This window comes from Phoenix dactylifera, chromosome 2 (genome assembly GCF_009389715.1).
Source record: "Phoenix dactylifera cultivar Barhee BC4 chromosome 2, palm_55x_up_171113_PBpolish2nd_filt_p, whole genome shotgun sequence".
Taxonomy (NCBI): Eukaryota; Viridiplantae; Streptophyta; class Magnoliopsida; order Arecales; family Arecaceae; genus Phoenix; species Phoenix dactylifera.
This window is the reverse complement of record NC_052393.1, coordinates 4113600-4130327: the sequence shown is the minus strand read 5'-3', so window position 1 is coordinate 4130327 and position 16728 is coordinate 4113600. Positions and strand designations below refer to the sequence as shown.

The window sequence follows — 16728 nt, the reverse complement described above, 5'->3', positions numbered from 1 at the left end:
ATCAAGAATTTAATAAATTATATATTACTAACAAAAAATAAACAAACACTTCTTTGAATTGTTAGCAATATATCATTTAAATAAGCAAATAAATCTATAATTACAATTAATAGAAAATCTTAAAAGAAATAATATATATATATATTATTCGGTATTAAAATAAATCTATTTTAGCACAAAAGAAATCTATTCTAGCACAAAACAATCTATTCATTTAATAAATTTAAATCATAAATTGTAAATACTACAAATCTACTAATATTAAATTTAAAATAAAAGTAAGAGGAAATAGCATGATTGAAGACAGGTCGAAGCGCGTAGACGCTGTCCCAAAGAAGTATTTGCCCCCATGTACGGATCTTCCGGCAATCCTCCTCAAAAATACGATGACCCAAAAGGTTCTTCTTCGGTGTGTCTCGGAAGAAACCAAAACGAATCCGATTGGACTTTCAGATCCAGCAAAAGATAAAATGAGAAAAATAAAATAAAATATACTGAATAAAAGTGCAAAAATAAAATCAGAAGTGGCTAAGAGGAGAAAGAATTTTTTTAGTATTTTTTTTCTATTTTTTTATATTCCGAATAGGAAAAAATAGGAGGTATTTATGCATAAACCTCATTTTCTCATATTAATTTGTATTATAATCTCTACTTTTTGTTACATACGCTAGGAACAGAATACATATGGATGGGGAAGCGATGGTTTTATATATCACCAAGTCATAGAAATATCTTTTTCTTTCACTTAAATTGATCCAAAAGATTAAGGAATATTTTTGTAATTAATCAAAAGATCCAACATGCCAAAGAAAAATCAATAACATAGGCTAATAATGGTGAACTTGATGCTTAATCAAAATTACATATGTATATCTTTGCCGCATCCATGGTGAATATATATACGAAGGGAATGTTTAGATAATTTGATAGTGTGAGTCAATTTCATCCAACCCATCTCCAATGCCGTTGTAGATAAACCAACTTAGCCTGACCCATCAAGATAGAAAAAATTAACAATGTTAAACATGATGCTTGGTCAAAATTACACATGTATATCTTTGCTGCATATACAATGAACAAAAATTATGGAAAGGATGTTTAGATAACTCAATGACTTGAGTAAATTTAATCCAGTCTATCTACTGTATCATTGTGAGTATCTATCAAGATTGAAAAAAATGGAGCCAAAGAGTGAGGCCATCTTCTATTCTTAGGAGTCATTTTTTTGCTCCCAAAAATGTGTGAGTTTGTTCAAAACAACGTCATTAGCACTTAGCAGCAACAACAATAATAAGAGTAAATATAATATTTTATTATAATATAATTGAAAAGATAAAAATGCTACGCTGTTAATGGCTTCAACAAAATTATTGATGTTATGGTTCCAAAATACCCTAAAATTATCATTGCATACAAGAGATGTCTTCGTCGAGAAGTAGATAATTCATGGCTATTTAATTTTCCCCCCTAAAATCTAGCATAATCAATGTTGCTAAACAAAGGCTTTTCGTAACACAAATCAATTTTTTTTTATCTATTTGGATCTACTTTATTTTCAAAAGTATCTAATTCAAAGCAGTGATGGGAAATCTTAACGGTAAAGATCGCATGATGTACAGTGTGTGCGCTCTTCTATGGATGATAATTGATTTTAACGGCCGAGATCGCATGGTACAGCGACGACTAATGATGGTTACATGGTCATTGCACCTGGAGGTTTGGAGTTATGCAGAAGAGTCCAAAAACAATAAAATACATAGACCAAGACATATCGCGCTATCCACATCTCATTTTGGAATAATAAAAAGATAAAACCAGCACCGAATAAGATATGTAAACCAACCGTCAGGATACACCCACCGACTCGCTCCTCTCCCAGCGGCCTCCTGTCCTTTTGACCCAGCTTAAGTATTCCGAGTGGAGTCCCTATTTGGGTCCCTGTACCTTCTCCTTCCAGAAAGGGCAACCTTCCGGACCCAAAAAAAAGAGAAAAGAAACGGGCGCAGGAGAACCGAAGCGGTGAGAATGGCGGCAGAGCCGCTTAGAGGAATCCTTTCGCTGGACACGTAATTCACGCGGCCCCTCTCTTGCCCTTCTCTTCGCTTCAAAGAAAGCTTCCTCCCGTCGGTATATATCCACTCTAAATCTATCCAACTCCTAAATCTCTCTCTCTCTCTCGAAACGGCCATGGCATCCCAAGAGCCCGCCTCTTCAAATTTCCGCGACTCCAAATCCCTCTACCCCCAAGTTCTAGAGTCCAACCCCGAGTCCGGCTCCGCTTTCCTGTCCCACCCCAACAATCCCTCCCGCTCCCCTCTCTATCCCTCCCTCGACGATTCTCCTCCTCCTCCTCGTAATCCCAACGCCAATCCCTCCTCCTCCTCCTCCTTATATCCTTCCACCGAGATGAAGGACCTCGTCGACAACCTCTTCCCCGATGCCGATGACGAGGACCCCAAGAACCCCGCCGCAGCCCCCTTCCTCCCGCCCCCGGTGGAAGAAACGCTTCTTCGGATCCCCGGAGCCATCCTCCACCTCATCGACAAGCAGTGCAGCGTCGAGCTCGGCGCCGGCGAATTCACCGTCGTCCGCATCCGCCAGGGAGAGAACACCGTCGCCGTTCTCGCCCGCATCGGCGACGACCTCGTCCAGTGGCCCCTCGCCCGCGACGAGGCCGCCGTCAAGCTCGACGACTCCCACTACTTCTTCTCCCTCCACGTCCCCAAGGGCGCTGCCGCGGAGGCGGCGGCAGACGACGGTGGCTCCGAGGATCTTCTCAACTATGGCCTCACCTTCGCCTCCAAGGGGCAGGAGGGGTTGCTGAAGGAGTTGGATCGGATTCTTGAGAGCTATAGTAGCTTCTCGGTCCAGAAGGTGGAGGGGAAGGCGAAATCGGAGGTGCTGGATGGGTCGGTGGCGAAGGAGGTCACGCCGGGGGAGGTGATGGGGCCGAAGAAGGACATGTTGGAGGAGAGATCGGCGGCGTACTGGACGACGCTGGCACCGAATGTTGAGGATTACGGTGGGTCGGTGGCGAAGGTGATCGCAAAAGGATCGGGGCAGCTCATAAGGGGGATCTTGTGGTGCGGGGATGTGACGGTGGATCGGCTCAAATGGGGGGAGGATCTGCTAAAGAGGAGGATGGAGCCGGGCTCGAAGCAGATCGAGGTCAGCAAGGATGCTCTGAAGAGGATAAAAAGGTTTGATTTTTACTCTCTCAACGTTATATTTTCAGTTGGATTCAATGGATACTCCGGATTTTCTGTTTCAAAGTTTTTTTTATGTTGCACACGGAGATACGTATTCAAGTACCCTCGGCAAGAGAAGAAAAAAGAAACACAAGGATACATTGGATAACATATAAATTTAATTAATTATATATTTGATCTTTAAATATTTTCTATTTAATCATTAAAAAGAAAATATTAGAAATATATTGTCGTTAAGATCTCTCAATATACATGTTTGTCCTTCAAACTTTCTAATTAACTTAAGAATATTAGCATAAAATTTTTTACAAGGTTGTTTCAATACCTATGTCCTTAACAAATCTTTAAAAAGAACAGTTACTGACTCTTAGTATCAGTTAGAGGATCAAACTTGTAGAAAAGTTCAATTGACGCGTTGTTGGAAGAGAGTTCAACTCTCTAGCAATCTTTGAAAGTGGCTATCAAAAAATTTCATTAAGTGTTCAAGTACCTGACACCCATCTAACTTGAATATGTATTTGATATAGATTTTGGAGCTGGACATGCATGTCCAAGAACGTAGGTCTCGGTTGTTGTCTTTGTGTGATCTTGTGATTTATGTTAGTTGTTGGTTTTGTTTATGTAAACGAATTCAATTGCATAACCTAGTATTAGTACAATACCTCACTGCCCTAAACTGACGATCCAATTACTTACCTCGATGTCAATAGAGTGAAAATTGGTCATATATTTTTGGCTTATCATCAGAAGATGTTTTTGGAAATGGGCAATGAACAACTGAAATAATTCTTGCATGGAAGACAATTTCCTCATTTCATTATTTTTGGATCCTTTTCCTTCTCTTTTTCCCAACCATTTTCAATTTTGTGTTAATAGAATATCTGATTTAAATCCTGCTTAGAATATTGGAAATTATGTGCTTTCGTCCTAGTTGTTTATTTAATTACATGCTGATCTTTTCACAGGGTAAAGAGGGTCACAAAGATGTCAGCGAAAGTGGCATCTGGAGTTCTATCTGGTGTTGTGAAGGTCTCTGGGTTTTTCACAAGCTCTGTTGTGAATTCAAAAGCAGGCAAGAAGTTCTTTAGTCTTTTGCCGGGGGAAATTGTCCTTGCTTCTCTTGATGGATTTGGTATGTTGTCACTCACTCTTCTTCACTAGTATCTTAGATTACATTCATATAAATTTTCGCCCCTCCAAGTTGGAGGATTGAATTTATAGTGTTGTAATATTCATACACTACTTTCAGAGATGTAAAATATCTTTCTCACTGGTGCCCTGATTCTAAAACAAACCAAAAATATAAGCCGAGTTTTATTTTAGATGAGCATAATATAAGTTGCCCAATCTTATTCAGCAAGCCATATAACACCTGGAGTCTTTTTTTTTTTTGGGTTAATATATGATTTGTCAAAGTTCAAGAATGTTTTAAGTATTGTGTATCAAAATATCAATAATTAGGATTTGCAAGGAATTTTGGGAAAGCAAGGGCCTGCCACCCAGAATGCTGGTTGGCAGGCCAGGAGACTAGCACCTACCTTGTAGGTTCTAGCTCATGCATCTAGGTCCAAGACTTTGGCTCTGTTATAATAGGAAATAGCTAGGCAGAGAAACTCGGCAGATTTGATAAAGTTAGTAACATTGATATCTAAAAAAGAGATTGTATTGCCACAAGCTTAATTGACATACAGTAGTCCAGAGGCAGGTTTTAAGACTATCATCTGATCTTTCATCATCAAAATTAGGAAAATCCCAAAATTAACATGTTTTGATAAAAACATTGTTCTTAGAGACCTTAAAAATGTCATTTCTCCAATATTGAAACTTGAGCACCAAATGCTGAACAAATAATATATTCAATGTTCATCTATAAGGAAGTGCCCCATGACAAACTATCCATATCTGTTTCCGTTTCTGCTTCTCCTACACCTTCTTCTCCTCCTTTTAAATTTTGAATATGGTGCTTATGCTGCCACTGAGGCTCAAATCCTGGACCTGTCCTGAGTTGAGAGGGATGCTGACCAGCTGGACTTAGGCTGTTTGGCATATAAGTTTAATCAAGTCATGTAGCGGCCTTATTGTAGGTTAATATGCACTTAGGCCTCATTCCTTTCCCATGAAAATGCTGGTTCCTTTTGGAGCACATAATTTGAAACATGAATTTGATCTAAAACTTGAGTTTTTTTTTCTCAAGCATCTTATTTGTCTTGTAGAGTTTCTTCTAGTTGATCGTTATAATTTGAAATCATCTCAAGTTGTCACCTGGTCCTATAGTGACATGCCATGGTTGGATCCGATGTTGGTTATGAAGGCATCAGATTTTGTAGTATTAGGTGATGGTGAAATACTTTAGGATTTGAGTCCTAGTGGGATGGTAGAGACATTCCACCATCCCAAGTGTTGGGATGAGGCACCGTCCCAAGTATCGGGACACGATAGAATGGGACACAAACCAAGGACGGGATGAGATATCCACCATTTCAAGTGTTAGGATGCAGCGCATCCCATTCCATGGGAAAACTATGATGACCTGGTCCCATGGGAATACTGAAGTTAGGGTAGTGGTGTTTCTTGTGCAAGACACATCCTTCTAGAAAAAAAAAGAACTTTGGCAAAAATGAAGCTTAATGCTATGCAACTATAATGTCAAAAAAAAACATAAGAAGCTAGAGAATGTGTGTGAAAAATACATAGTTCCACTTGATAGTGGGGTGTCAATAACCAAAAAGTGACTCACGATGAAATATTTTGCCTTCAAGTATAATAAAGTCATAAGACAAGAAAGGATTAGTTGATCTAGCAAACAAGACAACTATTGCGTTACGTGTTACCTATGTGCAATGCTGACATTTATTCTTTGAAAAGGGTGGACAGTGGCAAAGAAGACTAGTGAAGAAACGGGGAAAAGCTATTGTCTAAGTTTGTTAATTGTGAATGTGTTGAATTGACAGGATATGATAGTTGAAGTGGGAATTTCTTATTTGAAATAAGGATGAGAGTAGGTTCTGCGTGATTACATGATGCAATACCAGTAGAGAGAGCCAACATTTTGGGTGATATAAGGTACTATATAGCATTTCAGTGGTTGGTCTGAGTCTATGTCATATGAGCGGAATGAAACAATTTTAAGACACAAGGTGCAGTTTGAGAGTGCAGCATGTATTGTGGTATAGAGCCACAAGTGCAACTTCCTAATACTAAAGTTGATTCTAAAAGAAAGAAGTGCACCTGAATGTGTTTCTTTGATGTGCAGAAGCATGAATTTTAGTTTATATGAAAGTAATAGAAGCATCATTGACATACAATACCTTGATTGAGTATGTTTATAATAATAGGGATGGTAATGGGGTCAAGTGCTCCTTCAAGATTATTGTTATTCTAGCCTGAAGCAAAGTCCAACTTTAAGCTCTTATTTTTTGGAGCTTGTAGCTTTAGCAGTCCTTCTTGAAAGGCTGATTTTAGGCTCTTATTTCATTGGACTTGATGAGCCCATGGTGGATGACTGTTACATTGTTGATTACTTAATGTTGATTACTGTGTTGATTTGTGAGATTAGAATAGAGTTGAGTGCTAGATTAAGAGAGAGATGCTTTGGAGTAAAGATCTGAAATTGATTGTACAAGAAAATGTATAACAACTGTAAATTCGATAGGAATTTACTTTAGATTGGGCTTGCTTAAATCGATGACCCAGAGAAATCAGACATCCATTTTCTTGTAATAATAATTCCATTTTTTTTTTTTGTGTGTGAGTGTGTGTGTTTTGGGCTGTTGGTTGAAGGAGGGCTGGGCTTGGGAGATTATAAGGCAAAAAACTGAGTGTGGAGGTGTCATATCCAAATAAAAGAGTTGGGAAAGCATGAGACCACAAGACAAAAGTGGGTACTATGATGTTCAATTTTCCTGCCCATTCTAGTTTTCTGTCAAAGTTCTTTTCTTTTCCTTTTGTTTATATTCTAGCTTATGTTCGATTAGTTTTCCTACGAGCCCCTGCTGTTGGGCAAGTGGATATTTTATCCTAAAGTTTTGCTGAAAGAGAACTGTTACTATGCATGGTCATCGTAGTCTCTCTTTGATTTGAAACGAAAGTAATGCCCCTTCGATCCTTTTTTGGCATGTTAGTTCTGAGAATTGTATAGAGTTTGTGTTTTTTACCTTTTTGCACCAAGAGTTGTTTTCTTTGGAATGATGTTGTAGCTTCCTAGCAGCTGTCTAACATTACTGGTCGATTGTTTTCTGCATGTGAACAGAGAAGATTTGTGATGCTGTTGAAGCAGCTGGTAAAAATGTCTTGCAAACATCATCAGTTGTAACAACGGGAGTTGTATCACACAGGTAAATTGAGTTAGATGTTCATCTATTTTTGCTTTTTACATGTGCATAGGGGAGTTATGATTTAGTGTTCTTCCAATGATGGCACCTGGTGTTAAAAAATCCGTACTTTCCACCATGTATCATTCTGGAAGTCATGTTCTTTTAGATATTATGGCTTTTTAGGGAGTTCATGACACATCAAGGAAATATTTAATTAATTAGAAAGGCTGATAGACAGTTCAGATCGTGTGCCATTTCAGCTTGCCCTCAATAAGCTGTACTTGGAGGTTTTCAAATTAAATAACTAGTGATTCAGAAATTTGTCTTTAGGAGATATTTCATTGCCAAAAGAAGAAAAATTAACAGATTTTTTCTATTAAATAAAGAAATCAAGATTTTGTACTCCATCCAAAATCATCGTTTTTGACATTTCGGAACTAAATTTGATCTTTTTCGTTTAACCTTGATATCTCAAGTGCTCCTTGATGACTCGATCGAGTTTCCTGATAATCATGAGTTTAGTTTTGACCTATCATTTGATTTCTCCTCCCCCCCCCCCCCCCCCCCCCCCCCCCCCCCAAAAAAAAAAAAAAGAAAAGAAAAGAAGAAAAAGAAACTGGTCCTTTTGAAACCATAAATATATAAATGGAGTTCTTTCCTTGAAATAATCGAGAGCAGCATTAGAAACATGTTGGTCATTCTTGCAGGTATGGTGAGCAAGCAGCTGAGATCACAAACGAAGGCCTTGATGCTGCAGGACATGCTATCGGAACTGCATGGGCTGTCTTCAAGATACGTAAAGCTCTTAACCCAAAGAGTGCCCTTAAATCAACTAGTCTGGCAAAGTCGGCTGTTAAAGCAGCAGGTGCTGATCTGAAGGCCAAGAAGGCCAAATAGGGAAGAAGGCATATTAAAGAAACGGGGTATCTCTACTTTCTATGCCGTTTGGTTGCTTTCTTTATTTTCGTACATCTTCAGACTTCCCTCCCAGCAGACAGGGATGCTGGTCATATATTTAGGTTTATTTAATGTATGATGATTGCATTTGTTCTTTTTCAGTGAAGTGGTCCGCCAATCTGTATACTCTTTTTACCTCATCTTTTCTGTGTAATGAGATGTGTGCAAGTTTGGTTTGAGTGAAATCCTATGACTTCTTCCCTGCAGCTGCTCTTATGGATTGTGAAAATGGAGAAAAAACAAAAATTCAGGACAATTTTCAACGTATCATCCATCATGTCTGCCTATAGATCATTGTGCTTATTACACTGTCAGCGAGTTTTATTTTGGTCTATTCTCTGGCTTTACTGATGTTGGGACCAAAGGGATCTGTTCGACCAAAGAACCAAATTGATCGAGCTTCCCCATGTCGTCTAGTTCCAACTTCTCTCGTAATCTTGTTGATTCCTCCAATTTTCTCTTCCATTCTCTACTTCGCAAATTCCGACGAGCATAAGATGATCAAGGCACCCTGCTAAGACAGTGTGAGAAGAGATGTTTCTTATTCTCATACATTGGCGGATGTTGAAAGAGACATCTGAGCCCAGTTTCTTACATCATATGCTTCAAACCGGCAGCAAAGGCAGTAATCCTAGACCTATCCAGACTTCACGGCAGACTCACGATCAGTAGGTGGACTTGAAAGGCCTGTAGGACTTGAGGTCAAGGACGACTCCGGCCACCGACCCACAGGCGGCCGCGAGGGACACGACCAAGCACGTGAAGCTGAGCAGCCGGAGGCCCACCCACCGCGCACTCCACCGCCGGATTTTCTTCTGCACGATATACATCTCGACGGGGAAGTAGACGGTGAGGGGCCAGAAGCCGATAGCGCCGAGGATGCCGACGACGTCGTTGAAGAAAGGCATGAGCATGGAGATGAGGGTGGTCACCACCACGAAGATCGTCCGCCAGACCAGCCGGAAGAGATTGAGCTTGTAGGAGGAGCCCACCAAGGGGAGGTGGGCCTCATACTCGTGGGTGATGAACTCGCTCTTGTCCCATCGCTGTGCGCTCCACTTCTCCACGAAGGCGAACAGAGGCTGGCAGAATACCTATATTTGTTGCAGGGGTGTTCGGTTACTCTTAGCTATTCGAAAAACTAGAAACAATCGCAGGAAACATCAGAAGAAATGGCCGGAGCCTTCACAGTCATTTCATGCAAACTAAACTATGGCACTTTGTACCACGGTGGTAGCACGATGGGAACGGAGCTTCGTTTCCACCGGAATAGTCTAAATTCAAAATGCGCGGACGTCGGTTAAACGTGGGGACTGGATGCTCTCCACCTGATTTGATGCTGGTGTAACGTACTCACACGTGGGTTTCCACGGATAGGAAAGGGTATGAGTAAAATTTGTCTACCCGCACCAAACATTCTCCAGTGGGGGGGAGGGGGCAGTGGGGGTTGCTACGCAGGTTCTCCTGACCCCCTCTTCCCTTTTCCTAAGCGGAAAAAAAAAAAAAAAAAAAAAAAACTATGGCACTTTGTCTTGCAGACGCACTGCACTCCTTGGAGTGCAGTGTTTAATTAGTTCGTATTAGTAGAATAAATGATTGACGGAAGATTTACCCACCGGAGATAAAACCTCTCAATGCTCACGCATGAAACATCCCACCGTGTTATTGACATGGAGTCCTTATAATTTAAGATATGGATTATCAGTTGGCTTCTTAAATTCTGACATACAAGTGTGGGCAAACAAAGCTAAATTAGGGATAATTGGTTCTCACATGAGGGATTCTGCAGCTAGCTTAGTTGTAGTTGAAGTCTTCGCCCTAGGAAGTATATTATTGGCAAGAGGAAGTTTTCATGACTTCGTTTGTTTAATCTTGACTACTTCTAGGCTAAAATGAAAGCGTCATCGCGTGCATTCAGCATGCACTACTCAGAGCTAGTTGGTGAAGGCTCGTGATGCAATACCTGATAAGCTCCAACAAGGTGGACAACAATTGCGAGGTTAGCAATATCAAGAAGCCAATAGGGGTTGTAGAATCCAAAACCAGTGAGCAGATTGCCAGGTACGTCATCTCCAAAGGCAGCATAGCCCATGCACCCACACAGGAGATAGAATATGGTGGTGACAGCGATGCTCACTAGGGTGGCTTTCTTCATTGTTTTGTTCTCAGCTGGTGGTGATTTAAGTGTATCCTGCACAAGGTCAAATGTTTAAAACATAACTAAAAAGATAGCAGTCGTAGCTATTAGAAACCTAATAATTCTAGAAAAGTACCTGGATTTCGATGAGGATCATAGAGAAGGAGTAAGCAAAGGCAATATCTCCAAGTGCTTGCAGGTTTCTCCATACCTTTTGGGTGGCAGTTACAGTTCCCGCTTTGGTCACCGTCCCTATGTTGATACCCATAAGATTACCACGGATACTTCCATTCTCTGCAAGCCAACCATGAACGTAGTTTTATTACATCACATACTCGATGCTATTATAAGCCTAACTTTTGCATATAATGCAAGCATGCAGGACACATGTCCATTCTTGAATGAGTTTATATCATGTATAGTAACTGCAATCATACGTGGAAGAATATCAACATACATACGTAGATGCATAAGTATATATGTCTGAATACAATTTACACACATGAATATGCATACACATGTACACATGACATATATATGACATGTTTGAATGTGTAATAATAGAGGATGCTTGTTTAGCCCCGTGAATATTTCTATTGTCACAAGCCATCAAGGAAATGGTGCAATACTAGTTTGATACACGGGGATTTAGGTGAATCATAAGTTGCCACATCAGTATCATTAATGCCTGAGTAATTTTTTTTTTGTATGATTCACGGATGCCCCAAGTTTTTTTCTTATTTTGCTTGATATATGTTGGTTTGAGTTGCAGTTTGGCTATGCGATGCCACATGGTGTGCCATTTGCTATGCTACGTGGCACATATAACGGCTAGTTGCGTTTCCAGCCATCCGAGGCCAAGCCTCTCCAAATAAAGAGTGATATTTTGAGGATGTTGATGTTGGCCTCAAGGTTCATGGTGGTTAGTGCTCTTTTGTGGGGGAAGGAATATATTGGAGTGGAACCATGATGCCTAAGTAATACCATATTCTTGTCATGTCACTTCTCTTATCAGTCTTGAAGGTGAGAGGAGTGACCCACCACTTGGGTGGATGGGAATATTTTGAAGGGATAAGTGAGAAGTACCTTTCACTCTAATCATAACCATCTATTTCCAATAACGAGAAGTACTAGTTCTTGTCATAAGACATACCTGCAACATTAGCAATGCCTAAGCTAAGCCCAACAGTCGAATAGGTTAAGGACATGACAGCAGCCACAATGGAGAGCCACGAGACTTGATCAAAATCCGGAATCTGAGAGAGTATCACCTCTATGATACCAAAGATGATCATGTAGATGTTGCTTGACACGTGACATGGGTCCTTCCCTCCACTAGCATGGAAGCAATTGGACCTCTTTATTGCCCTGCATATACCCATCACATCATAATCAACATATCTTTTATGATGGCTCAAAATACACCATATCATACCGATATGAGACATGCTATATCAGTTTGGTATCATATGCCGGCTACTAATAGAATGGCATCAGTATGGAGAATATAATTTTATGATGGATCAATCAAACTTAAAAACATCTACATGAAATCTTACTTTTACGACACTAATCCAAGCAGTGTAGAACTCACATCATACTTATCGAAGCTGCAATAGTGTACCCAATAGCCACACCAAAGAGGTTCACATATTGAATAGCTCCACATATCTTAACCTTTGCTCCCCCTGTCACGTATGTTTATTTAAGATGACGAAGGAATCGATAAACTTATCAACTGGTAATTAAGGAGCAATATCATTATACGCCATACCTAAGTTGGCCCCGACGGCATCCATGTATGTATAGTTTCTCTTGCCAGTGACTGGATCGCCAGTTCTATAACAGTCGGAGAGAAGATTGGAGGTGTATTGGATCACAAATGCGAAGAGGATCATGACAGCAGGTCCTGCGATCCAACCTAGCTGCCCTACGCCCCATGCAAGTGATAAGACTCCTGATCCTATAACGGCTGTGATAATGTGTGAAGATGCAGTCCAAAAGGTACCTGTTCAAATGTAAAGGCCAATCATCTCTGATATCTCAGGGTAATCAAGCATTTTGGGAATTTGACAAGGAAAAATTATTGCTATGCATGCACGAGTACAGTCTTATGCTTGTTATACGCACACCATGTAGGCAGACCAGAGGCCAAAAGTTAAGTTGCCAATTGCCACTTATTAATATATGTTCAAGGATACTTTTAGTCAAACATATATATATATAATAAGGAGGAATTAATTTAAGTCGCAGTACTCCTTTTGGTTTCTTTGATTTACTTGCAGGGGTGAGTAGTTGGGGCATCATGCTAGGATCTATCTTCTGATTTAGGGATTTCTTTTATAGCATATTCCGAGTTGTATATGAGTCCAACTGTTGCAACTAGAGCTTGTTTGGCATTTGATTTATTCTAGTGCAGATTCAAGTTTGGCCAAAAAAACTATAGATTGAATTAATAGCATGGTATAGTTATATTTTGGAGAAATATAATGGAAATGTCGCCTTCCAGGTTCAAACCCAAAATCTCTCCTTGTATACATAACTTGATATATTAAAGGGGAATTGCTAGCTCCAAGCACGTCTATATTATTAAATATTGCAACCTGACCTATGACTAAAACAGTTTTAAGTTCCAAGTTGCAAACTGAGGCTACTTTTTTTTTTCTCGGTAAACTACCACTCGAGTTTAATATATATGAAGTTCCTTCAATTCTAGCTCCATGAAACTTTAGTTAACATCTCTAGTGACTAACAAGAAACGAGGTTGAAACCTTGGACACGCTTGTATGCTTGCGGATGCTTAATTTTGAAGAGAGAAAAAGAGAGCATATATTATATTGCTGTTCATGAAAGCTTACCAGTTCTCTTTAGACGGCCATCATCATCAAACAACTTGGAATATTCTGGCTGAGCGGTTCTGGTGGCTTCAATGTCCTTGAGGGGTTTGGGTTGGGTCTCCACTTGAAGATACGCCCTTACATCACGATTCTCATCCGACTAAAACATCAACAAGAGCAACAACGCCATCTCTCAGCAAGCAAAATACCAAGGACTTGAAAGAGAGTTAGGCAACTGCACGAATTAAGCTTGGTTTTGTTGTTAAATAAATTCACAACTTACAACACTGTCGTGGATCCTCGATGGAAGAGTTCGGCTTCTTGGCAACATTTTAAAGGTAGATGCAGCACACCCTCCCAAAATATAGGATGAGCAAGAGGAAAAGAAAAGAGAGAAGAAAGCTCCGGAGCAAAGGTGGTGGATATTTCTAGTTGAGGAAGGGGCCTTTTATAAAGGGTGGGATGAAGGGTGGAAACCAGTCGATCCCTCTCATGGGCACTGGTAGCGAGCCATGGGAAGTGGAAGCTTGGTAGGGTAACGTGTTAGCCATTTCACCAGTAAAAGGAGCAAACGTGCCTCACGACATTCCTTCAAATGCCCACAAGGACCTTTGGAAGCAAGACTTATCTCCAAGTTGGCCCATGCAGTGCATAGTTAGAGACGTTAGGTATGGGGGTTTTGGTGCCAATCTAAGAAAAGCTTAAGGGTACTTCGAACATTTCAGGAGAAAGGTTCTTTAGGACTGGGGTCGTCCCTGGGGTCTACACGAGAGTAAACCGGTGTCTGAAAGATCTAAAGGTCTCCCCGTCAACTCCTCTCTTGCGAGAAATGGGTTACTTTGTGCTTGGTGACGCTTGGAAGCATGAGGAACAGCGCCGTTGTCGAAGGCACTAACATCATAAAATTTAGAGACTAGTCATAAGCAAAATTTAGAGACTAGTAATTATGAGCAAGGCTCTCCATTAAGATAATAGAAAATTTTCTTTACAAACAATAATATATAACAGTTTTGCTAAGCCTTTCAATTAAATGATGCATGAAGAATTCAAGTTTTGTCTTCAAGAAGACGCTACCAAGATTCTACCATGCAGCCTCTTCTCGATAGAAGATGGTTGATTCTAAAGTTCACTAAAATCCAATCAAAACTAGGCTAAGTCAGGCCACAATGAAACAAGCTATACAAATATTTACATAAATTAGATCGGCCAAAAATTAACTAAGATTTGAAACGTCTGAATTTTTAATCAGTTGGTCAATTGACTTGGCTAATAGTTAGGTACGTAGACTGTTCTACTTAATATTCATGCTCATTTTTTTAAAATCAATATCACTAAATATTTCTGTCCTCTCTTTTGATTTTGTTCTAAACTCATCCTAATCGCAACATTCCATAATCTCAATAGATTATGAATGGACATTACCTATTTAAAATTAAAGAAAACCAAAACTTGAAAAGATTTATCAAATGAAGAAACATCTCATGCATATGATGAATTCCCTACAAAGATTTGTTCCTCTACTCGAGATATTGTGTCACTTAGCAGAAGATTCGTATGGCTGTGATCAAAGGATTTCTTTCCCTGATGTCTCGCACTCTAAGGAGGGCTCTTCATTATTGGAATGGTGGAAGGCTGGAAACTTCGAGTAGCATGCCATCAATTTGATGCTTTTAAAAGAGAGCACCCGTTCAAATCCAGTTCACGTACCTACAAAGTTTAAGTGCCTACCATAACTTCCCTTTTACGTAACCCAACGACCCATCTTCTCATAAAAAAAGATAATCCAGTGAGCTTCTACAGGAAAAGATGCTCCAGTTTTTTGATTTTTAATATGAAGTTGTCAGAGAACAACTTTATAATTATTAATGAATTAATAAGAGGGATTAGATGGCCAACTATGGTGACCGTAATATGTGGCGAGTGGAGGCTGGTTTCATAAATTAAATAGGATTGCTGATATTAGGTGCAAACAAAAAGGAAGTTAAACAGTTATACACAGCTTGACTGAGAAATATAGAGTCAAGATACAGCCAGAGATTTGGCCTGACAAAGGCTGGCAGTAGGTTCACTCGTCAGTCAGCCGCTAGGTTGAGATTAGATGGCAATTTATGATCCAATTTGCCAATTTGATCTGCAAATAATTTTTAGATTTGATATAAATAAATTTAGCTCATAAATGTGCCAACCTATCTAAAATTATTTATTAAATAGATTATGTTCTCAGATTTTTGTCTTTTTAATAATTAAATCGGATCATAAGGCAACTTATTTAACTGATTTAAAATAGATTTAATCCATTTAAAACTTGCTCATCATGTTTCTATCCTATTTAACCCGATCCACGCAATCTATTTAAGCAATTTAAATCCATTTAATTCATTAAAAACTTTCTTAACCTATTTAACCCATTTAACTTGGTTTGCCCTATTTGGTAAATGAGTTATGTTGATCAATCAGGTTATCTGTTTAATAAATATATCAGGTTCATATCTAAATTTTTAATTAGTTTAATAAATAGATTAAGTTCGAAATGACAAATGTTTGACCTAAATTGCATCCAACTCGACTCGATCTAATTTCCATCCCTAATTCAAGGATGCGGCTAGCCGGTTGTGAGAGCAAGGTTCTCCCTCTTTCTATCTACATTTGTCCGGGAGCATAGTGCTATAGCAATTTGCAACCGCTCAACAAGTGCATTTCACATTACATGATGTATCAAAATGAGACATCAATAATTGACATTTCATTCATGAATAAACATGGTTGAAGTTTGAGATGTCAGACTTTTTAACAGCTCATGCTTTGTAATTTCAAAATTATAGTTAGGTTTAGCTACTATAACTGAATGTATGGAACAGAATTCACACAGGTATCCTATCCTAGATTTGTTAGTTACCGTCAGTTGGCCTACTTGCAGGCCAACTATCAAATCACAATTTCCAAATCCCCAGCTGAACTCTTCAATATAAAGCTAAAAGCATTACTCACATATCAGTTTTCCCTCAGCCTAGCTCATAACATCTATTGAATACTCTCTCCCCATCTGTGGTCTAAAGTTACATAATAAGTCCAAAGTAAGCAAAATTTTGTAGTAATTAAACGTACGGTTGGTCACATCCTTTTTTTTTTTTGGGGGTATAATGGTAGTTCATGTCAGCCTAGCATGAATACTACCCTCAGCATTACTAGAAAGAAGGTTACATAAAGGTGAAGGGATAGAGTTGGGCTTAGTCCAAAGAACCTCTCCTGAATAGTGAGCAGTAAAGGAGACGACC

At 39.4% G+C, this 16728-nt stretch overlaps 2 protein-coding genes across 3 annotated transcripts; one reads left to right on the top strand and one right to left on the bottom strand.

Moving 5' to 3' along the window:
* Nucleotides 1-1995: 1995 nt before the first annotated feature.
* Nucleotides 1996-8664, top strand: LOC103706182 (protein EARLY-RESPONSIVE TO DEHYDRATION 7, chloroplastic-like). The gene is made up of 4 exons (XM_008790220.4): nt 1996-3200; nt 4175-4341; nt 7459-7543; nt 8230-8664. Exons 1-4 carry the CDS (start codon nt 2188-2190, stop codon nt 8417-8419), a joined length of 1455 nt encoding a protein of 484 aa, XP_008788442.2. The 5' UTR covers nt 1996-2187; the 3' UTR covers nt 8420-8664.
* On the bottom strand, nt 8567-13977 carry LOC103706181 (amino acid permease 4-like). 2 transcript variants are annotated; one of them, XR_003385509.2, is made up of 9 exons: nt 13737-13977; nt 13475-13613; nt 12391-12624; nt 12211-12304; nt 11770-11984; nt 10753-10910; nt 10443-10670; nt 9075-9573; nt 8567-8990 (listed from the first exon to the last, which is right to left on the bottom strand). XR_003385509.2 is itself a non-coding variant. In XM_008790219.4 (8 exons), exons 1-8 carry the CDS (start codon nt 13782-13784, stop codon nt 9145-9147), a joined length of 1545 nt encoding a protein of 514 aa, XP_008788441.1. In that variant the 5' UTR covers nt 13785-13977; the 3' UTR covers nt 9005-9144. The 2 variants fall into 2 exon arrangements, 1 of the variants encoding a protein (XP_008788441.1); XM_008790219.4 differs by lacking the exon at nt 8567-8990 and having other exon boundaries at nt 9005-9573.
* Between the last annotated feature and the right edge of the window lie 2751 nt (nt 13978-16728).